The following is a 16987-nucleotide window of genomic DNA, read 5'->3' as shown; positions in this document are numbered from 1 at the left end:
AAAATATTCGATGTTTCATTAATAATTATTATATATATGATTATATGTATAACAATTATGATAAATATAGAAATATAGAAATATGAATACTTTTTCGTTGCATATTTAATAATTTTATTCAATACTTTTTTATTTAATTTTTTTTTCAACTACATCTCATATTTTCTTGCAAGAAATATTTTTTAAATATGCTCATTTCAAAATTTCTTGCATTTAAAAACATACCTCGTATACCCAGGAAGAATTATGTAACATCATAAATTATATGCTCTAAAGAAATATACGTATATAGGAAGTGCAAAAATGGTTGGACGAAAGCAAGGATGGCTGCATTTACTTTTCATTCGGTTCTATGGTGAGGATTGAAACTTTTTCTAAGGAATTATTGCAACAAATTTACGCATCTTTCGAGAAAATCGCACCGGTTCGTGTATTGATGAAAATCGTAAAAAAGGAAGAGCTATTACCAGGCTTACCAAAAAATGTCATGTCGCAATCGTGGTTCCCGCAGATCGCCGTTCTCAGTATGTAATTATCAACTAGTATGTAATTATCACACATCAGAGCATAAAAATAACTGATTTCGTTTCGTCATATAATTATTTTTAGAATTATTTTTAATATAAAAAGTTCACAGGATTTACATACTACAGCAATAAAATATTTGTACATAAATTAAGTATTCCCAAAAATCGCTGTATTTTCTCATGATAGAAATTTTTCTAATTGGATTGACTTTATATTCGAAAAGTCGCAAAGAATGCGTTTGTAAAATAAGTAATTTTGGAATTTAGCTAATTATGTTAAACGGAAAATATTGTGTATAGTTGGAAAAAAAATTTACTACTTTTATCATTATTCAGAAAAGCAATTTTGAAAGTTTTAAAAATTGTTTAAGATAAAAATCACTCTAATTAAATCAAGTTCCTAAAAAATATTGAAATAAATAAAAATCAAATAATTGGTTTAGGAAGATATTCTATATCATCTTTTAAATCATTGTTATATCTATCATTTTCAATCATATTTTTGCAATAAAGAAAAATTAGCATCACTATGAATTTCAGAGCATAAAAACATACGAGCTTTTATTACACATGGCGGGCTCCATTCGACTCAAGAAACAATCTATTGCGGAGTTCCTATGATTGGAATTCCTCTGTTTGGTGATCAGCGCATCAACATTAAAAATTATGTCAATAAGAAGGTGGCTATTTCGTTGAATTCAGTAAACAATGTTACTGAGGAGAAATTAACTTCGGCAATAAATAGCATTCTGAAGGATTCCTCTTATCGGTAAGTGCTCAAAGACTATTAACATCGGAAAGCTTAAACATTGTACAGTTGTCTGTTAATTGTAATGTGTTCAACTGGGTTTAATGGAATCACAACATTGATCGCGAGAGAGATTGCAAATACAGGACGTGCCTGTGCTGAATTCACAAGATGTTACATTTAGTGATCGTGCAATAATAATGTTATATCTTTTATAACGTTGTATTTTTTATACATATACTTATACATATACTTATACACACTAACCAATAGGAAATAAGAAATAAAGGTCGAATCTTTAATGCTTAAATAATTTCAATGTGAATTTGTATACTATATATGCATATATACTATATTAGTAGTCATTCACGTACTGTGCACCGAGTTAATTTTTCCGAACTTAAAAACTAGGCTAAACTATTGAAATAATAATATCACAATTAAATTTTGCTCAATAGGCATCTGTTAAAAAGATCTTAATATACTAGAAATCTGTATATATAAAAAAAATTTATTGCGAAAATATTAGCTCGAATCAGAATCTCTAGCATTCTGTGCGAGCATCCTAAGCCTTTAGATCACTGAGGCCTTAATAATATTTTTTGCAATAATCGGTATATGTATGGAAATAATTAAAAGTTATATATTTTTTATTAAAGTTCTTTAGCCTTTTTTATTTTTGTATGTCTATTATATTTTTAACTTCATTTATTATTACTTTCAGAAATAAAATTGTTTAAATAAAAATATGTGATTTTACTATTGTTGGTGTTAATATGATAACATTGTGCAACAATCACAAGTTAAATGAACTTCAGAAGTCAAAATTCACTGCTTTAAATCTTATTAGCCATTTATTGATCCATAACCGGTTGCACCGTTCCATATCGCGAAATAAACAGAGCGTGTGCTCTCTATTGTAACCAAATCTTGCTTTACTCTCCAATGCATATCGTGAGTCAATTCTAATCAATTGGTATGTGCTTTAAATTCCACGTCCATTTCACCTGCACAAATCCATGAAATACGATTTACGCATAAAGGTTAAATAATAAGAGCAAACGCTTTAACTAGGACAGGATGGAAAAAAAATAAGAAAAATGTGAAATCTATGTAAAAAGTGTGCACTGTTACAGTTAAAAACAATTAAAATTTCACGATTCAGCATCGAATGAAAATATGACATAATTAAAAATATTGCTCATTACGAACTTCTGAGTTTTGCTATAATTAATTTCGTCTGTAAACATCAACCCTGTTATATTGATTCGTCAACGCTTCTCTTCGTTTCAGTGAAAATATCCAAAAACTATCGAAGCTGTTCTTTGATCGACCGATGAGGCCTTTGGATGCAGCTATATTTTGGGTGGAATATGTAACAAAATTCGGAAACGTGCTTCAATCACCAGGAATTAAACTCAATTGGTGGCAACGGAATCTAATAGACATTTACGCCTTTATATTCACTGTAATTATTATAGTGCTTTATATCGCGCTATTTATTCTCCGAAAATTAAAGAAATTCTTGTTCGGATCGCGGGCTTGTGCAAAGAAGGACAATGCAGCAATAAAATTGAAGAAGAATAAGTGAACACGCCGTACAAAATAATATTTTTCTCTATTTTGATAAATTCAACACCTTAGAAATCATTATCTCCTCGAAATGTACAAAAAAAAAATTTCAAAACGGTTGTTAAAAACAACGTTCTTATTTCATGTTGTACATAGTGTTTTAATAAATTATATATTTAATAAATTATATAGTTAATTACAATTTGTATACTTGCATGTGCGAGCTTCAACACATGCTCCGCATATAATACCACAATTTCATTGTTTCCTATCATTTGTCAACGGGCTTGTATTAATAATAAACGAAATGTCTAATCTAGAAAAATCCGATATATTAATGTGCAGTCACTATTAATCGATTGAGTACCGAGATAAAGCAAATAGGTCTGATAAAGTACGCGATATGTTGCATTGCATATAATGAAGGTGCATTGCGTGCGTGTTTTCTGCACAATTTTACTCGCCATTTTTACTCCTGTTTAGTCGATTTCGCTTATTTTCAAACATGAAATACTTTACCCGTCGGCGGCAGCGTCGTATTCGCGGCTTTCAGCTTCATGCATTCTTGCTCACGTTCCAATAGAATTCGACGAAGTTCCTCGTCGAGTAGCGTGCTACCCACCGTTGTGTTTCCCGGCATCTGTTCGGCAAACAACGCGTGGAATATTAATGAATTGCAGTCGCAAAAGTAAGATAAGTTATAAACGTCCGGTACACGTTACAGCATAATTTGACTTTGTAACGTACGGCTATTTAATATGCGTCACAATCTACAACTATGATAGAAACATGAATGTAGCTTTCATTAATATTTCATTAATTAAAACCTTTGTTAGAAAGAAAGTACTAAGAACATTATTATATCAAGATAAGTTTAGTTTTATCATAATAAAAAAAAAAATGATTTTGAATTAGATATTATCTCAAAATACCTCAATGTAATATATTAGTTTTTAAAAATAGTTCCTTAAGCATAAGATCGATTTTATACATCAAAAGCATTGGAATCTTCGGAAACATAAAATATGATAGAACTTTGCATAAAAAATATTCTCTATATCGAAATTATAAAATTGACATTCCGCGCTTTATTGTCCTAGTTACTTCTATATTTTCACTACATTCCAAATATTTTCTGCATTCACGTTTTTGTGTATTAGTTCCCAATATTCATCACAACATTGACAATTTATCGATTATTCGCTTCAAAAATCATCGCTTCGATTTTATCGCGCAAAGCATGACTGCAGTGAAACTTTGCAGAATAAATATAAATCGTCGCCGTTAGAGATTTCAACGCATTATTGAGGAAATCGTTACATTGGACTATGATATGACTCGTAATAACTTTATTGCATAGAAATGAACGTTGCATCCGGTCATGTCGCGACATGAAATAATGAAGCAGAACGTTTTATGACAAAGCCGCTTTACTGTAAACGCTAAACGAAGAAGCTCTCGATTCTCTGCACAGTCGGGATATTCGCAAAATTTTGTCATACAAATAATCATTATACATTGTAGTAGATTCTTTTAGATATTAATTATTCCCGACCGCAAGAATATACGTCAAAAGAAATCGTTTGTGACACAAACATTAATTTATGAAAGTATATTTTTTAAGTACGATTTTCTTTTTTGAAACGTACGTTACTTTTTATATATTGATATTAAAATATTGAGACACAATGTAAAATGATTACAAATCATAGTTACTCAAATTATAATTACTTTAATTAACTTGTATTAAAATAAAATAGAACGCGTGTGTGTGTGTGTGTGTGTGTGTGTGTGTGTGTGTGTATGTGTGCGTGTGTGTGTGTGTAATATAAATTTTATGCATAATTTTACTTTTAATTTTCACATCATTTTCACAAGAATAAAATTCATATTGTACACATAATTACTAGCATTGTTACAGCTTGAGGTGCACTCAACATAAAAACGAATTATTGGCACGCTTCAGAACGTCGTAAATAAGCGTGCACTGCCCAGCTGACAGACGTTATCGGCTTTGCAGTGCGAACATTTATTATCCAGTCAACAAAACTCCACTTATTCATTAATTAGTTAGTTTGTACAGTAATGCCAATGTATATCTGAATATCACATACGGATTACATTGCGAGCAGATCTCGATGAACAAAAGCTCTTGCTTACTATATTTTCGCAAAACGAATAATTTATTTTATTGAGTATAATCGAGTATAAATTGACATATATAACGTCAGTGTTATATACATTCTTTATACATTCTTTATAAAATAAAATAAAAATAAAACATTTACATTGTTTAGATTATATATATATGTATTATAATTTTAATCTCGTAATATTGTTCGCAAATAATATAACTAATGCATTATCTAAAATAAATTTATATTAGCAGAGAAACATTTAGTATTGCACGATTAAAATTATTTTAATAAAAAAATATTTTAATAAAAAAATATAATGAAAAATTCAGTTCGCTATAAAAATATCAAATATTTTCTGTGAAAACAGAACATTAAATCTCTGCCGGAAACATATATTTCTAATGTAATTTTTCTTCTATCACTGCGTTTGTGATTATAAACTGTCCGTAAACCATTTCCAAACTACGTTCAATAAATACGAACAGCAAATATCGATAATTATTCGGGAAAAGTCGACGATTCCCATATCTCATAAATGTGACATGGTTCTCCTAAATCAAACAGAGCGATAAATAGCGAACCGTCAATTAACATTCAATTAAACACATCCATGTGCCAGAAGATTCGTATTTAACATTTCACTGAAATTTCACGCCACACTAAAAAAGCACGTATATATACCTAGATCACAGATATTTTTATAGCAGTTTTAATTGCACACCACCTGAGTGAAATAAGATATTCATGTGATGTAGAAACCCAACTCACTTTAAAATTGATACAAAGTAAAACAAGATATAAGTGCGCATTAATGGTTTTAATGTAAGTGACTGAAAAACAATTGAATACAAAAGTATTTTCACACAGCAATTAAAAGCGTTTTATTGGAGATTTTCAACCAATTTATAAAAGCATTATTATTAACGAACTGAGTTCTAAAAGAGATCGAGCATGCACAATCCTCGCGTGCCATCACATTTTACATATCTTTTGTTACAATAGAAAATGAAATTACAATAAAAAAATAAAATTACAATAGAAAACATCATTGTCCTCATTTTTGGTGATTGAAATGCGCTACATGTACGGATGGTGGGGGGAAGAGAATGGTAATTGAAAAACCAAAGTAAAATGAAAATAAAATTGAGTGAGATCAAAACCGAAAATAACAAGATTTCGATGTTCAATTATGGAGCGGGCTTTTCTATTTTAACACTGGTACAGTCGTTTCGCTAACTCAATGTCGAGGCAATTACGTTTTTTTTTTTTTAAAAAGAACCTTAACCCACATTTCTTCACCACATGTCACGTTAAATATAGTTGATCCATTCTGAGTTTTATTTGAATGAATATCAAATAACCATGCCTAACAAGTGACTTTTGTCAGTCATTCGTCTTCTAATCGTATATTTAGCACAAGATATTTTTGCTTAATTTTTATCTCCCGATAATATCGATATCAACATTACAAGCTAATCAATTTCAAAGAGTTGCGAGCTTCAAAATTAACATTAACTGGTAAAAAAAATAAGTCTTTGTATTGTTGCTTCGAAATAAATAGCGAGTATCAAAAATAAATTGCTCTTAAGAAGTCAGTAGTATAAGAATTTTTATATGTGTAGTAAATAAGAATTATCGTTAGTTGCAGCACGTGGAAGAATGTGTACTCTAAGAGATCACGCGCTTATCTTACGTCAACGCTATCTAGTTTATAGGTAATTCACAATATAATGCTATGTGCACGCTACACTAGCAAGCACTACTACTATCTAAAAATTGACCGTTGCTTTTAGCAGTGATGCTCGTAATAATAAAGATATATATGTACATGTATGTATATAGGACACGCCCGTAAAGTTGCCATCAAGCCGCAGCAATGTAGCTTTCATAAAATAGCTGCGTTTCTTTTAAATTTCACGCTAGAAAACGCATAAATACTACTGCTCAGAAGAAATGAACAAACGATAAATTATAAAAATAGCATATTAATCGAATAAACATAAAATCATATAATACAAAGGCATTTTCTTCTGTGCATAAATGATATATAATATTAAATTTTAGATTTGCCGTTTATGTAGGATAACGAAAACATATTACAATAAACGAGATAAATTTTCTATTAAGTGCTTTCGTAAAATCTCTTGTTTTAATGAGGAAAGTACGACGTATACCATGTTCCATCTACTGATACATAACCGTGATTTATTGTTTTCCGCTTGCGTTATTCAGTTTATAAATGAATAAAATTCCAATTTAAAGTCCGTCAGTATATGCTTTAAACTAAACTCTTTTTATATAAATGAATAATAGACAGTATTGCACGATAAATTAATTAAAGTTCGGATTCAAATAGCATTGTAATTTAAAAATATTTAGAATAAATAATCAATCCAAAGAATTTCACTAAATTAATAAATTTACTAAACTTCAACTTTTTAATAATCCGAGATGTTTTTCATCTCTAGCATGAAAAATTTCAAATTGGTTAATCTCGAGACACATTTCAATCAAATTATTTCAGGAACAATTTTTGTTGGAAAACTAAAATGAAAAATATCTATTATTTTAAGCACGAGTAAGTAAGTAATTTTCATTAATATTATATAAAGTTATATCAAAATACTTAAAAATAAATTTTATTTTCTAAATGTTAAAAATTTTCACTTAAAATAGCACTTAAATAGATTATCCAAGAAATAAAAGATACGGAAATAAATTCTATTTTTCTAATTCAGATGCATCAAATGTCATTTATTTTCATAAACAGATAGATCTAGCTTCATGAAATTGTCTATAAGTTGTCTCATAATTTAGAAAAAAAAATAAGAATGGATAAATGGTTGTTTTTATAATAAATGATCTAATGGATGTTTCCAACGCGGCAAAGTCCACGCAATGTTAAAGTGCAATTACTAATATTATAGCGTAGTGGCGGTTCACGGTCGTACTACTTTTTGCAAGCAATCCTTCAGTATAATACTTGCGTCATTATATAATTTGCATAAGAAATGACAATTCGTAGTATAAATAAATATTTATGTAATAGAGTAGTACTTTCGCGAAAAAGAGATAATGTTAATGTACCGACAAGTTTAACGCAACTGATAGCTCGACTTCCGTTGTCGTTCAAGGAAATGTCAGATCTATCTTCACGTCCTCCTTCTTGTCGATCGTTTTCAAGATCTCACATTGTTGAGTTGCTGATTGATGACTACCTTCGATTCGAGGGCTCGCGAGAGGATTCCCTTCTGAATGATAGAAGGAGGAGGAAAGGGGAATATCGGTTAATCGACCACGTCTGAAAGCCGATTTGATACGATGGAGTACATTGACATAATGGATTACTTCCAGCTTCATTATATTGACAAAACGATGAAATATTAATAAAAAGAATCAGAAAAGAATCAGAACGAGTTCAACTATAATTATAATTTTAATATATAATTTAAAAACCATAATTATTATAATTTTTAAATACCAAAGGTATAATTTTTTAAAAACCAAAGAGATTTTTCAATCAATTTAGAATTTTCTTCTTTCAATTGTATTATATTTATCGACAATTCTAGAAATATTAACTTCAAAAAAGTAAATATTCACGTGCAAACCTGAGAGATTTTTCAGCCAGTTTAGAATTTTCTTTTCTAGATTATATTAAATTTATCAACAATTTAATTCTAGAAACATCAAACCCAAAAAAAAGTATATCCACATGCATTTCATGATTATTACACATTTTATTGTAAAATTGCATCAATAGAATCTGACATAAAGATTTGAAAAATTTGTAAAAAAAATATCTATCCTTACTTTTAAATATTATCGTACTCTTTAAATCATTCTATTTTAGAACATTTTATTCTGAGTTTATATAATGTAGGTTGTATAATGTTTTAGAAATTTAAAATGAAATAACGGAAGATCATGAGTGACATCAAAGTTTCAGTGCTTTATTTACGATAGAACCGCGAGAACAAAAAAATGCTTTAAACTGTTTAAAATGCTGAAACATAAAACGTCTTGTATATGAAAAGATGTTGATTCTTAAGTGTATTAACTAAAATTTTCATTATCCTTTCATGCATTATAAATTTAAAAATTTTTAAATTATTCTCCAAGTATTCTATATAAATATATCTCTTATATAAAGTTACTCTTATAAGTTAAAATGGAACGATAATTATCGAATTTTTCTTATAAATAAAAAATTTTGAGGCTCATTAAAACTTCTAGCAAATGCATGTATCTGGATACGTTATTTCGTGTAAATTTCAGCCATGCAATCACGATAGTAGAAAATCATATTAAATTTTCCATAACAAGCTTTCATGTTCATTTTGAAAAAAATGCAGGACTTTAGAAATACGATGAAAGTTGTTTGCATAAAATAAATGCACATCATTTCTGTCTTGCTTGATAAAATCTGATAATTTGCACATTTTCATGCAGGCAAGGAGTAAAATAATTTAAGTGTGCACCTTAAAATCAGAGTTTCAAAATTTTGAATTTAAATTTTACAAAGAGTATAAAGACTTACCTCAGTTTGCGTCTCCATGATTGATGTTTTTGACAAGTTACAAGAATGAAATACGTCAACGTCCGAACCACACTAGATCTGAAACAGAAACAAATACCGATGATAAATTTGAAGTCTTGATACACAGAAAATATATTCATATATATACATATATTTTATAGATTATTTCTAAAACATATTATCTTTTAAAAAATCTTCGTATACTCAGTATATTTTTAATATTTTAAAAAGTCATTTCTTAAATAACAATATTTTTTATTTTACTTTAAATTATACAAATATAGGATATATACAATAAAAATGACTTTATGCTAAGCGAAATACCTAATGACGCCAGGCTAATAAATGTAGCGCGATATATACAATCTGTGAAAAAAAAGCGACCGCATTACGTAATCGTCATGTATGTGAGTGTGTGTTTGTGGTTTCATGTATTTATTTTAGAGAAACGCAAATTGACGCTTTGAGTTAAATATTTCTTTTCGAATTTGATATGCGGGACGAAAATGATCTCTGTCCTAATTTCTACTTCTCAGTTACCATCGAATCGATATTTTCGCGTCCAATTTTACGCCTCCACAACTATTCACGTTTGTCCCAGTCCCTATATATCTACGTCAGAACAAATCGATTCAATTTCCATTCTATTGAGATCAGCAGGTGGTAGAGAGCTTTTCTGCAGAAAGAAACTAATCGTAAGTCTTCGATGAAACCATTTTACGCGATCTACCGCGAAGGTCAGAAACGCGATTGATAGCTCTCGCCATTGTTGATTGGTAAGAGACTGATCGCTTTTCGCAACTCTGGCAACGAGCCAATTATTTGGAGCTTATTGAAGTCGTGGATGGCACAACATAAATTTTAATCGATAAAAAAAGCACTCTTTCAGAACCTAACAAAATGTTGAAAGAAAAAAATTGTGTATCAATGCGAAATATGATGTGCCATCTTCGTGAAATGAATCAACCATTATGAAAACAACCAAATGACATCATGTTACATGATATAATATATAATAACAATAACATTAATAAAAATATTAATAAAAATATAAAACGCATAAAAGTAATAAAAAAAAAATCTATTCATTAAATTTATTTTGCAAGCTTTCAAAAGTTAAGAAATCGTCACAACGATTGTAAAAGAAATTCAAGTATATTATTTGTATTTCTATAGAGAAGAAATTTTAAACATTTTCAGTATCTAAAAGTATCTAAAATACAGTGAATTTTTCGGAGTATATCCATCGTGTGATACATGTTGTTATTACATATTCTATTCGTGTTTCCAAGCGTTCGATAATTTTCATTTCGTCGTGTACCAAAGCACGAGAAATATGGCTTTTCGCATGTTATCTGGAGTCCGGCCAACTCCTACGCATTAACGATTCACGACTTTCGACATGAATCTATCTCTAACTGACATCCTGTATCCGTACAACTACCGACGCGTATCCGAATAAGATCATGCAAGAACCGACTAATAGACCGTAGCGCTGGAGTTTGCTCATCGCGTTTGATGCAATCATCGTGAAGCCCTGAAATTCCCTTTATCCGATCATTATTAAATTACCAGTCATTGAACTTTTGATTAATTGCGGACAATAAAAATAAAAAAACATGGCGCAATCCTGCGCAATACCTTTGATTGCTGAAGTGTTAAAAATTTAAATTATCCTGCCACATATTAATTATTATATTATCAGAGAGAAGTTTAGGAATATAAGTTCATTATCCGACATATTAAATTAAGTGACTTTGTATTCACTGCGCTTACGCTTTGATTGTTATACATGCATGTTTCAAAAATATAAATCTGAATTACATAGAATGTCATAAATACACACACACACACACACACACACACACACACACACACAAAAGTTTTCGTGTTATTTCGAAAAACATTGCTGTTTCAACTATCTCTTGTCTGATATTTCTAGCTTTTCTTCTGCAAATTACGTATACGCGTCTCTTTGCGCAAAATTGCAGGTTGGAATCAAGTCAGCGGATACGCGGACCAAAAAAAAATTTCTTTCAAAATGAAGAATTCCATAAAGAATTCACAGGAAGCATTCTTTTCGATCCTTTCCACCTGATAACCCAGTTTGCGAATCTTATGGTCGAAACGATCACGCCACGCATCTGGTCGCGTGTATCTGTGAAAATAGAATTTACGACGATGGCAGTTAGCCAACAAATCATTCCAGCCTAAGCGCGTGGTCCACCAGTATCGATCTCCCTTGCTCGGCTAAGTCCATGGACATGTAAACACACAAATTAAATTAGACGTGCCGTTAAATTGCTTGAAAGCTTACGAACGGAGTCGGAAGGATCGCAAGACGAGTTATTTTTGTCGCTCGGCTCGTTAATACAGTTTGCCATTCATGAAGCATTTGAATATGAGTCGAATATACGACGCTCGATTATCCTTATTTAATCCTTGTAGAACATATATTTTTGAAAACACACACCATAAATCTGGAAGACTCACTGTAACTTTGATAGGCTGTACTTTTGGTTCAGATTAATACTTTTTTTTTAGATTCCCTTTTTTTCATTTTGAAGATTTGGGGATTTAGGGATATAGGCTGTAATGTCAAAAAGTTTTATATTATTAAGTTATAAAATAAAACTGTTCATTTTTTTTTTTTTTTCGTGTAAGGAGCAAGCGAAATTTCGATTAGAAAGATCTTATATGTTCTAAAGTTAATCACAATGTCATTAATAGTCACATCGTTTTTGCCAGGCATTGTAACATGAACATGTAACGCTACATGTTATCGTTTACTAAAAATATCGAGAAGTTTATTTACAAAGTGTTCTACAGGCAACGGATATGCTTTTCAACAAAGTGCAACAAAATAAAAAAAAAACGGCGATCATTTACGTGCACTGATAGTAGCGAAGTTATTTGATCCTCAGAAAAGTTGGGAGATTTTAGCGAATTGAGCTTCAAAAGCGTCAGTGGATAATGCATTATTCAGCCCATATTATCCAACCAAAGGTTTAAACTGATCAATCTTGATTTAAATTTAATCTAATTCCTATAGTTGAATTGCCGAATAATAATATTTATAATTAAGAAAACTAGCTACAAATTGTCGGGTCCCTGCAATCAAAGCAATCGTTAAGGAAGATCAGTCGAATTGGAGTGTCAGTGACGACGACAACATTCGATGTGTATCTCTATTCAGAACACTCTATAACAATACACTGCGAAAGCTGATGTTCGAACGTACATGGCTAACCGCGCTGCAACGAGATCCCTTGAATGACAATTACTAGCGGAAGCCCTTCAGCACTTTGCTGTAAGAGTTATTCACTAACTCCCATTCTGCAATTCACACTACCAATGTTTCGAGGAAAGACGTTTCTCGTTTGTCGCACGAATATTCATCGAGGAAACAGCGATGCCATTAATATATCTCGCTAACATAAATACCTGCTTATCACGAACATTCAAATAGACGCGGTATGGCACATGATTGTTGGTTTAGAAGCTATGTTGATGGCTACGCCAAAATATTAATTTTAGCTTTTCTACGTCAGAAATTGTACAAATTACACAAGCAGATTGCTTGAGTTAGAGAAATTGTTGTCATAACATTACATAACACATACTTGTGGTAATTAAAATATTCCATCTAAAATATAAATTCCAGAGAGAAACAGTGTCTTTGTGCTTCTTATTTGTTTTTTAATAGAAACAATCATTACAATAATGATTATCATATTAATGCTTACAATAATAAAAAAATTTTGTCCTAAAATATATAATGCAATAGCGCATTCTTTACATACAAAATATTTCCGTTTCAAAATAGTGGATAAGTAAAATAAAAAAAGTATATCCCTTTTTAAAATGTATAGCACAAGAGCAAATTCCAAATAGATGTGATATTACACATATGGTTGTTGTTTCAAAAATAACATCGTTGATAGCTACGTAGAAAATTTAATTTTTGCATTCCTACAAAAATTGTGCAAAATGTATGAGCAGATTGTTTAAGTTAGAGAAATTGTTCATTTTACGTAGCTCACATTCATGATAATTAAAATATTCCAGTTAAAATAAAATACCAAAGAGAAATAAAATGTCTTTGTACTTTTTTTCATATGCTAAATTAAAAATAATCATTGCAATAACGACTATCATATTAATACTTACAATAATAAAAGTTTTGAAGCAAAATATACAATGCAATAGCGCTTTTTTTGTGTATAAAATATGTTTGTATATTTTAAAATATTAAAATTCGTGTAAAAAATAAAGGAAATATTCCATTTTTTAAAGCAGGAGAAAGAAATCGAGCTAATTCTACTTTGATAAATTCATAATAATAATTAGGTAATAATATAAAATGACATATGCACTATTCTATAAACTATAAAAAAGACTTTTTCGAACATTGGAACAAGATGAGTCACTTCTTATAATTTTTTTAGATACGAATCAAGTCATAATTTTTTTAAAATTATTAAGTATTTAAATCGGCAATTTAATTTATAGAAAAGACTATTTTTATATATTTTGTCATATTATAACTACGATATGTGACTAGGAAAGTTCTATTTCAATCAAAATTTATCAGGACTTTCAAAAGCCATCCTTTTGAAGCCTTGGTAAATCAAAATTTACCAAGCCTTCAAAAGGATTTTTTAATATCTGTTATAGTTAATAAACTATATAGTTAAATATGGGATCTATTACGGAAGAGCTGTGAATTCAATCACTGATGATTTAACAAATAGCTTTCAATTATATTTATTTAAACACTTTTCTGCCGTTTAATATAAATCCAATGTCAAAATCGACAAATTCAAAATTATAGACCTCAATATAACGAATATCAAAACTTGAGAACTAAAATGTTGTAAAATGTATAAATGTCACAATTTGTTCATAATTTTGTCGATTTAACATCAGCGGTTTAAAAACCTTTATGTTCAATTAAACATAATTGAAAGCTATTTGATAAATTGTCAATTTATCTAATTCACTTTTCCACAATAAACTCCATATTTAACCATAAATATCTTATTAATCATCAATACTAAAAAAATCTTTTTGAAGATTGAAAGTCCTAACAACATAATACTTAATTGCAATAAAACTTCTCCAATATGTTCTTTTTTATAAAATGAATTGCAAATTTCTTCAAATTCTGAACAATTTGAAAATCAGATTTCAGCGTCTAAGAAAGGAAATAAGTCTCGTTCTGATGTCTTTTATTGAATAGTAAATAGATAATAATAATTATGATAATAATAAATATTATGATAATAATAAAATAATAGATAAAAATTAGGTAAAATATATAATATATATAATATAATATATAATAATAATCCGATTAATAATCAATAAAGATTGAAACGTGACACTGTTTAAAATAACTATAACTGATGGGAAATGATAAATGTATTTCTCGCTCTTGCGCGATACGTTTCAGGCCGTAAAGAAAATTTCACTGGAGCTGTTCGACTGGATTGATACGATTCGCGTGCAAATACATATTCAGAGTACAAACGTATCATGTCTATACACCGTTGTATACAAGTATCATACGGCAATCGTATCAGAACTCAATTTGTATTTGGTATGCTGTCTCCTACATATTTACTCTGCATCGACTCCATTTGAGCTAAATTCTAGCTAGACTATTCATATCAGGGAACACGCAAAAGCCATGCTGTGAGAGACATATTATTTACTATAAACTATAGTAATATTGGTCATAATACAAATGTATGATTCATATGTACATAATATTAATTGTTTATGTCATTTTCACGAAAAAGAAAAACGTGTTGAATTACGAATTAAAAATAATTACAAAAGTGATTCGTACGACGCGGTCATTCAATTAATGTACTCTTGGATATACTTCATTGTATATACTGTCAAAATCATTTAACGTGATTTAAAAAAGCATTTATGCAATTCGATATCAATATGAAATTATAGTGAATATTATAGTGAATATTTTATGTATTGTATTAAACTGTCGAATTCGTTTCAAATATTTAATAAGAAATAGTCTCTTCGAAATTCTTCTATTTCAAAAATTTTAGAAAATATTTTTGAATAATTATTCCATTTACATGTAAATGTATTCTTATAAAGAAAAAAAAAACATTTTAATATATTGCAAGGAGCATGTTGCGAAACTAAAAGCAAAATTGCTAAATCTAACCAGGAATAAGTAAATATGCAAATATTATGTGTACAAGTCAAATATGCAAAATTATGCACTTATAAGTGAAATATGAAAAACTATCATTGAACATACAAAGTTAAAAAACGTATACTTGAAACGCATTTGTATTTATTCATTACCTTTGTCACACAAATGAAAATGAATACAAATAAATATTCATCAGTATATTCAATCCGTACTATATTGCAGCAGGAAGAAATACGATAGAAGTTGTATTTTATTCTATTTAAAAAATGGTCTAAAAAAAAAACATAAAGCTTTTGAATAGTTCATGGGAATAAAGTCAAAAATGTTACGTTGCATACCAAGTAATTATCTAGAAAAAAGAAATGAAACACATGGAAATCATAGTTTTACCTTTCTCTATACATTGTATCAGAATTTATACGCGTATCAGAATTTATAACTTCTTTTCGATTGTCACTTCGATATTGTTCGACATACGCAACTATCGACGAGCTACCGAACAATATTAGATTTTTCGCTTTTACGACCTGAGCTACAGGGTATAATGTTCATTTATATAGGTATACACGTGAGCAAACGTACGTTCGCGAAGAGCGAAGACCGAAGAGGAGGCCGAGAAGGAAGGTCACTCGATAATGCTCTCGACGACGTGGCCATTAACCGTGCAGAGCAGAGGAGGGATGAGAGACGAGGAACGAGGTATAGAGGAGCATGTATTCCCTTATGCTCACTCGCTCCGCTCGGATGCACGCCCTGTAAGGCATCAGACGTCCTACATCGATCACATCATCGGTCGAAGGTCCTTCCGATACACGCGATAGGCCCATCGATATAAATGGATTTGAGCTAGTCGCGCATACGACATTACGAGGAAAAAGTAGACGAGACGAGACGAGACGGCGACGATGGCGACGACGGCGATGGCAATGACGGTGAAAATCTTCAGAGAACTTGATCTCGCTTTTCGCTTTTGTTCATTCTGTTTTTGTTCATTGTCGAGAGATAAATGGTAGTTTCTCTGTCTTTCTCCGTACGTCTCTTTTTCTTTTTCTTTCTCTCCCGCGAACATAAACTGTACGCGCGCACATGTAAGCATATGTCATAACGCGCGTAAAGCGTCGATCGTAAAATATGAGCGACTATATTTTACCCATCTTGCGAAGACATTACGAACGCAATTGCGCGGAACTACTCCAACACCTCTGGAATATTTTATATGCAAATATATAGTGCTGATACTTTTGGTCAAAGGTCATCGTTTAAAACATCGAT

At 30.2% G+C, this 16987-nt stretch overlaps 2 protein-coding genes across 5 annotated transcripts in view; one reads left to right on the top strand and one right to left on the bottom strand.

Moving 5' to 3' along the window:
- The window catches only part of LOC108691379 (UDP-glucuronosyltransferase 1-9-like), a 7383-nt gene extending 4345 nt beyond the window's left edge, over positions 1 to 3038 (top strand). For both annotated transcript variants that reach the window (XM_018199092.1, XM_018199091.1), the window contains exons 4-6: positions 293 to 524; positions 1068 to 1296; positions 2569 to 3038. In XM_018199092.1, coding sequence (XP_018054581.1) covers positions 293 to 524; positions 1068 to 1296; positions 2569 to 2866 — 759 coding nt within the window. In that variant the 3' untranslated portion in view covers positions 2867 to 3038. The remainder of the gene's footprint in view (positions 1 to 292; positions 525 to 1067; positions 1297 to 2568) is intronic.
- Positions 1 to 16987, bottom strand: part of LOC108691381 (calcitonin gene-related peptide type 1 receptor-like) — a 128033-nt gene that overhangs the window by 105617 nt on the left and 5429 nt on the right. For all 3 annotated transcript variants that reach the window (XM_018199093.1, XM_018199095.1, XM_018199094.1), the window contains exons 2-3: positions 9526 to 9603; positions 3367 to 3487 (exon numbers count right to left, since the gene is read on the bottom strand). In XM_018199093.1, coding sequence (XP_018054582.1) covers positions 3367 to 3487; positions 9526 to 9543 — 139 coding nt within the window. In that variant the 5' untranslated portion in view covers positions 9544 to 9603. The remainder of the gene's footprint in view (positions 1 to 3366; positions 3488 to 9525; positions 9604 to 16987) is intronic.

Source organism: Atta colombica, unplaced genomic scaffold (assembly GCF_001594045.1).
Source record: "Atta colombica isolate Treedump-2 unplaced genomic scaffold, Acol1.0 scaffold46, whole genome shotgun sequence".
Taxonomy (NCBI): Eukaryota; Metazoa; Arthropoda; class Insecta; order Hymenoptera; family Formicidae; genus Atta; species Atta colombica.
The sequence above is the reverse complement of the archived record's forward strand: the minus strand, read 5'-3'. Positions and strand labels throughout refer to the sequence as shown.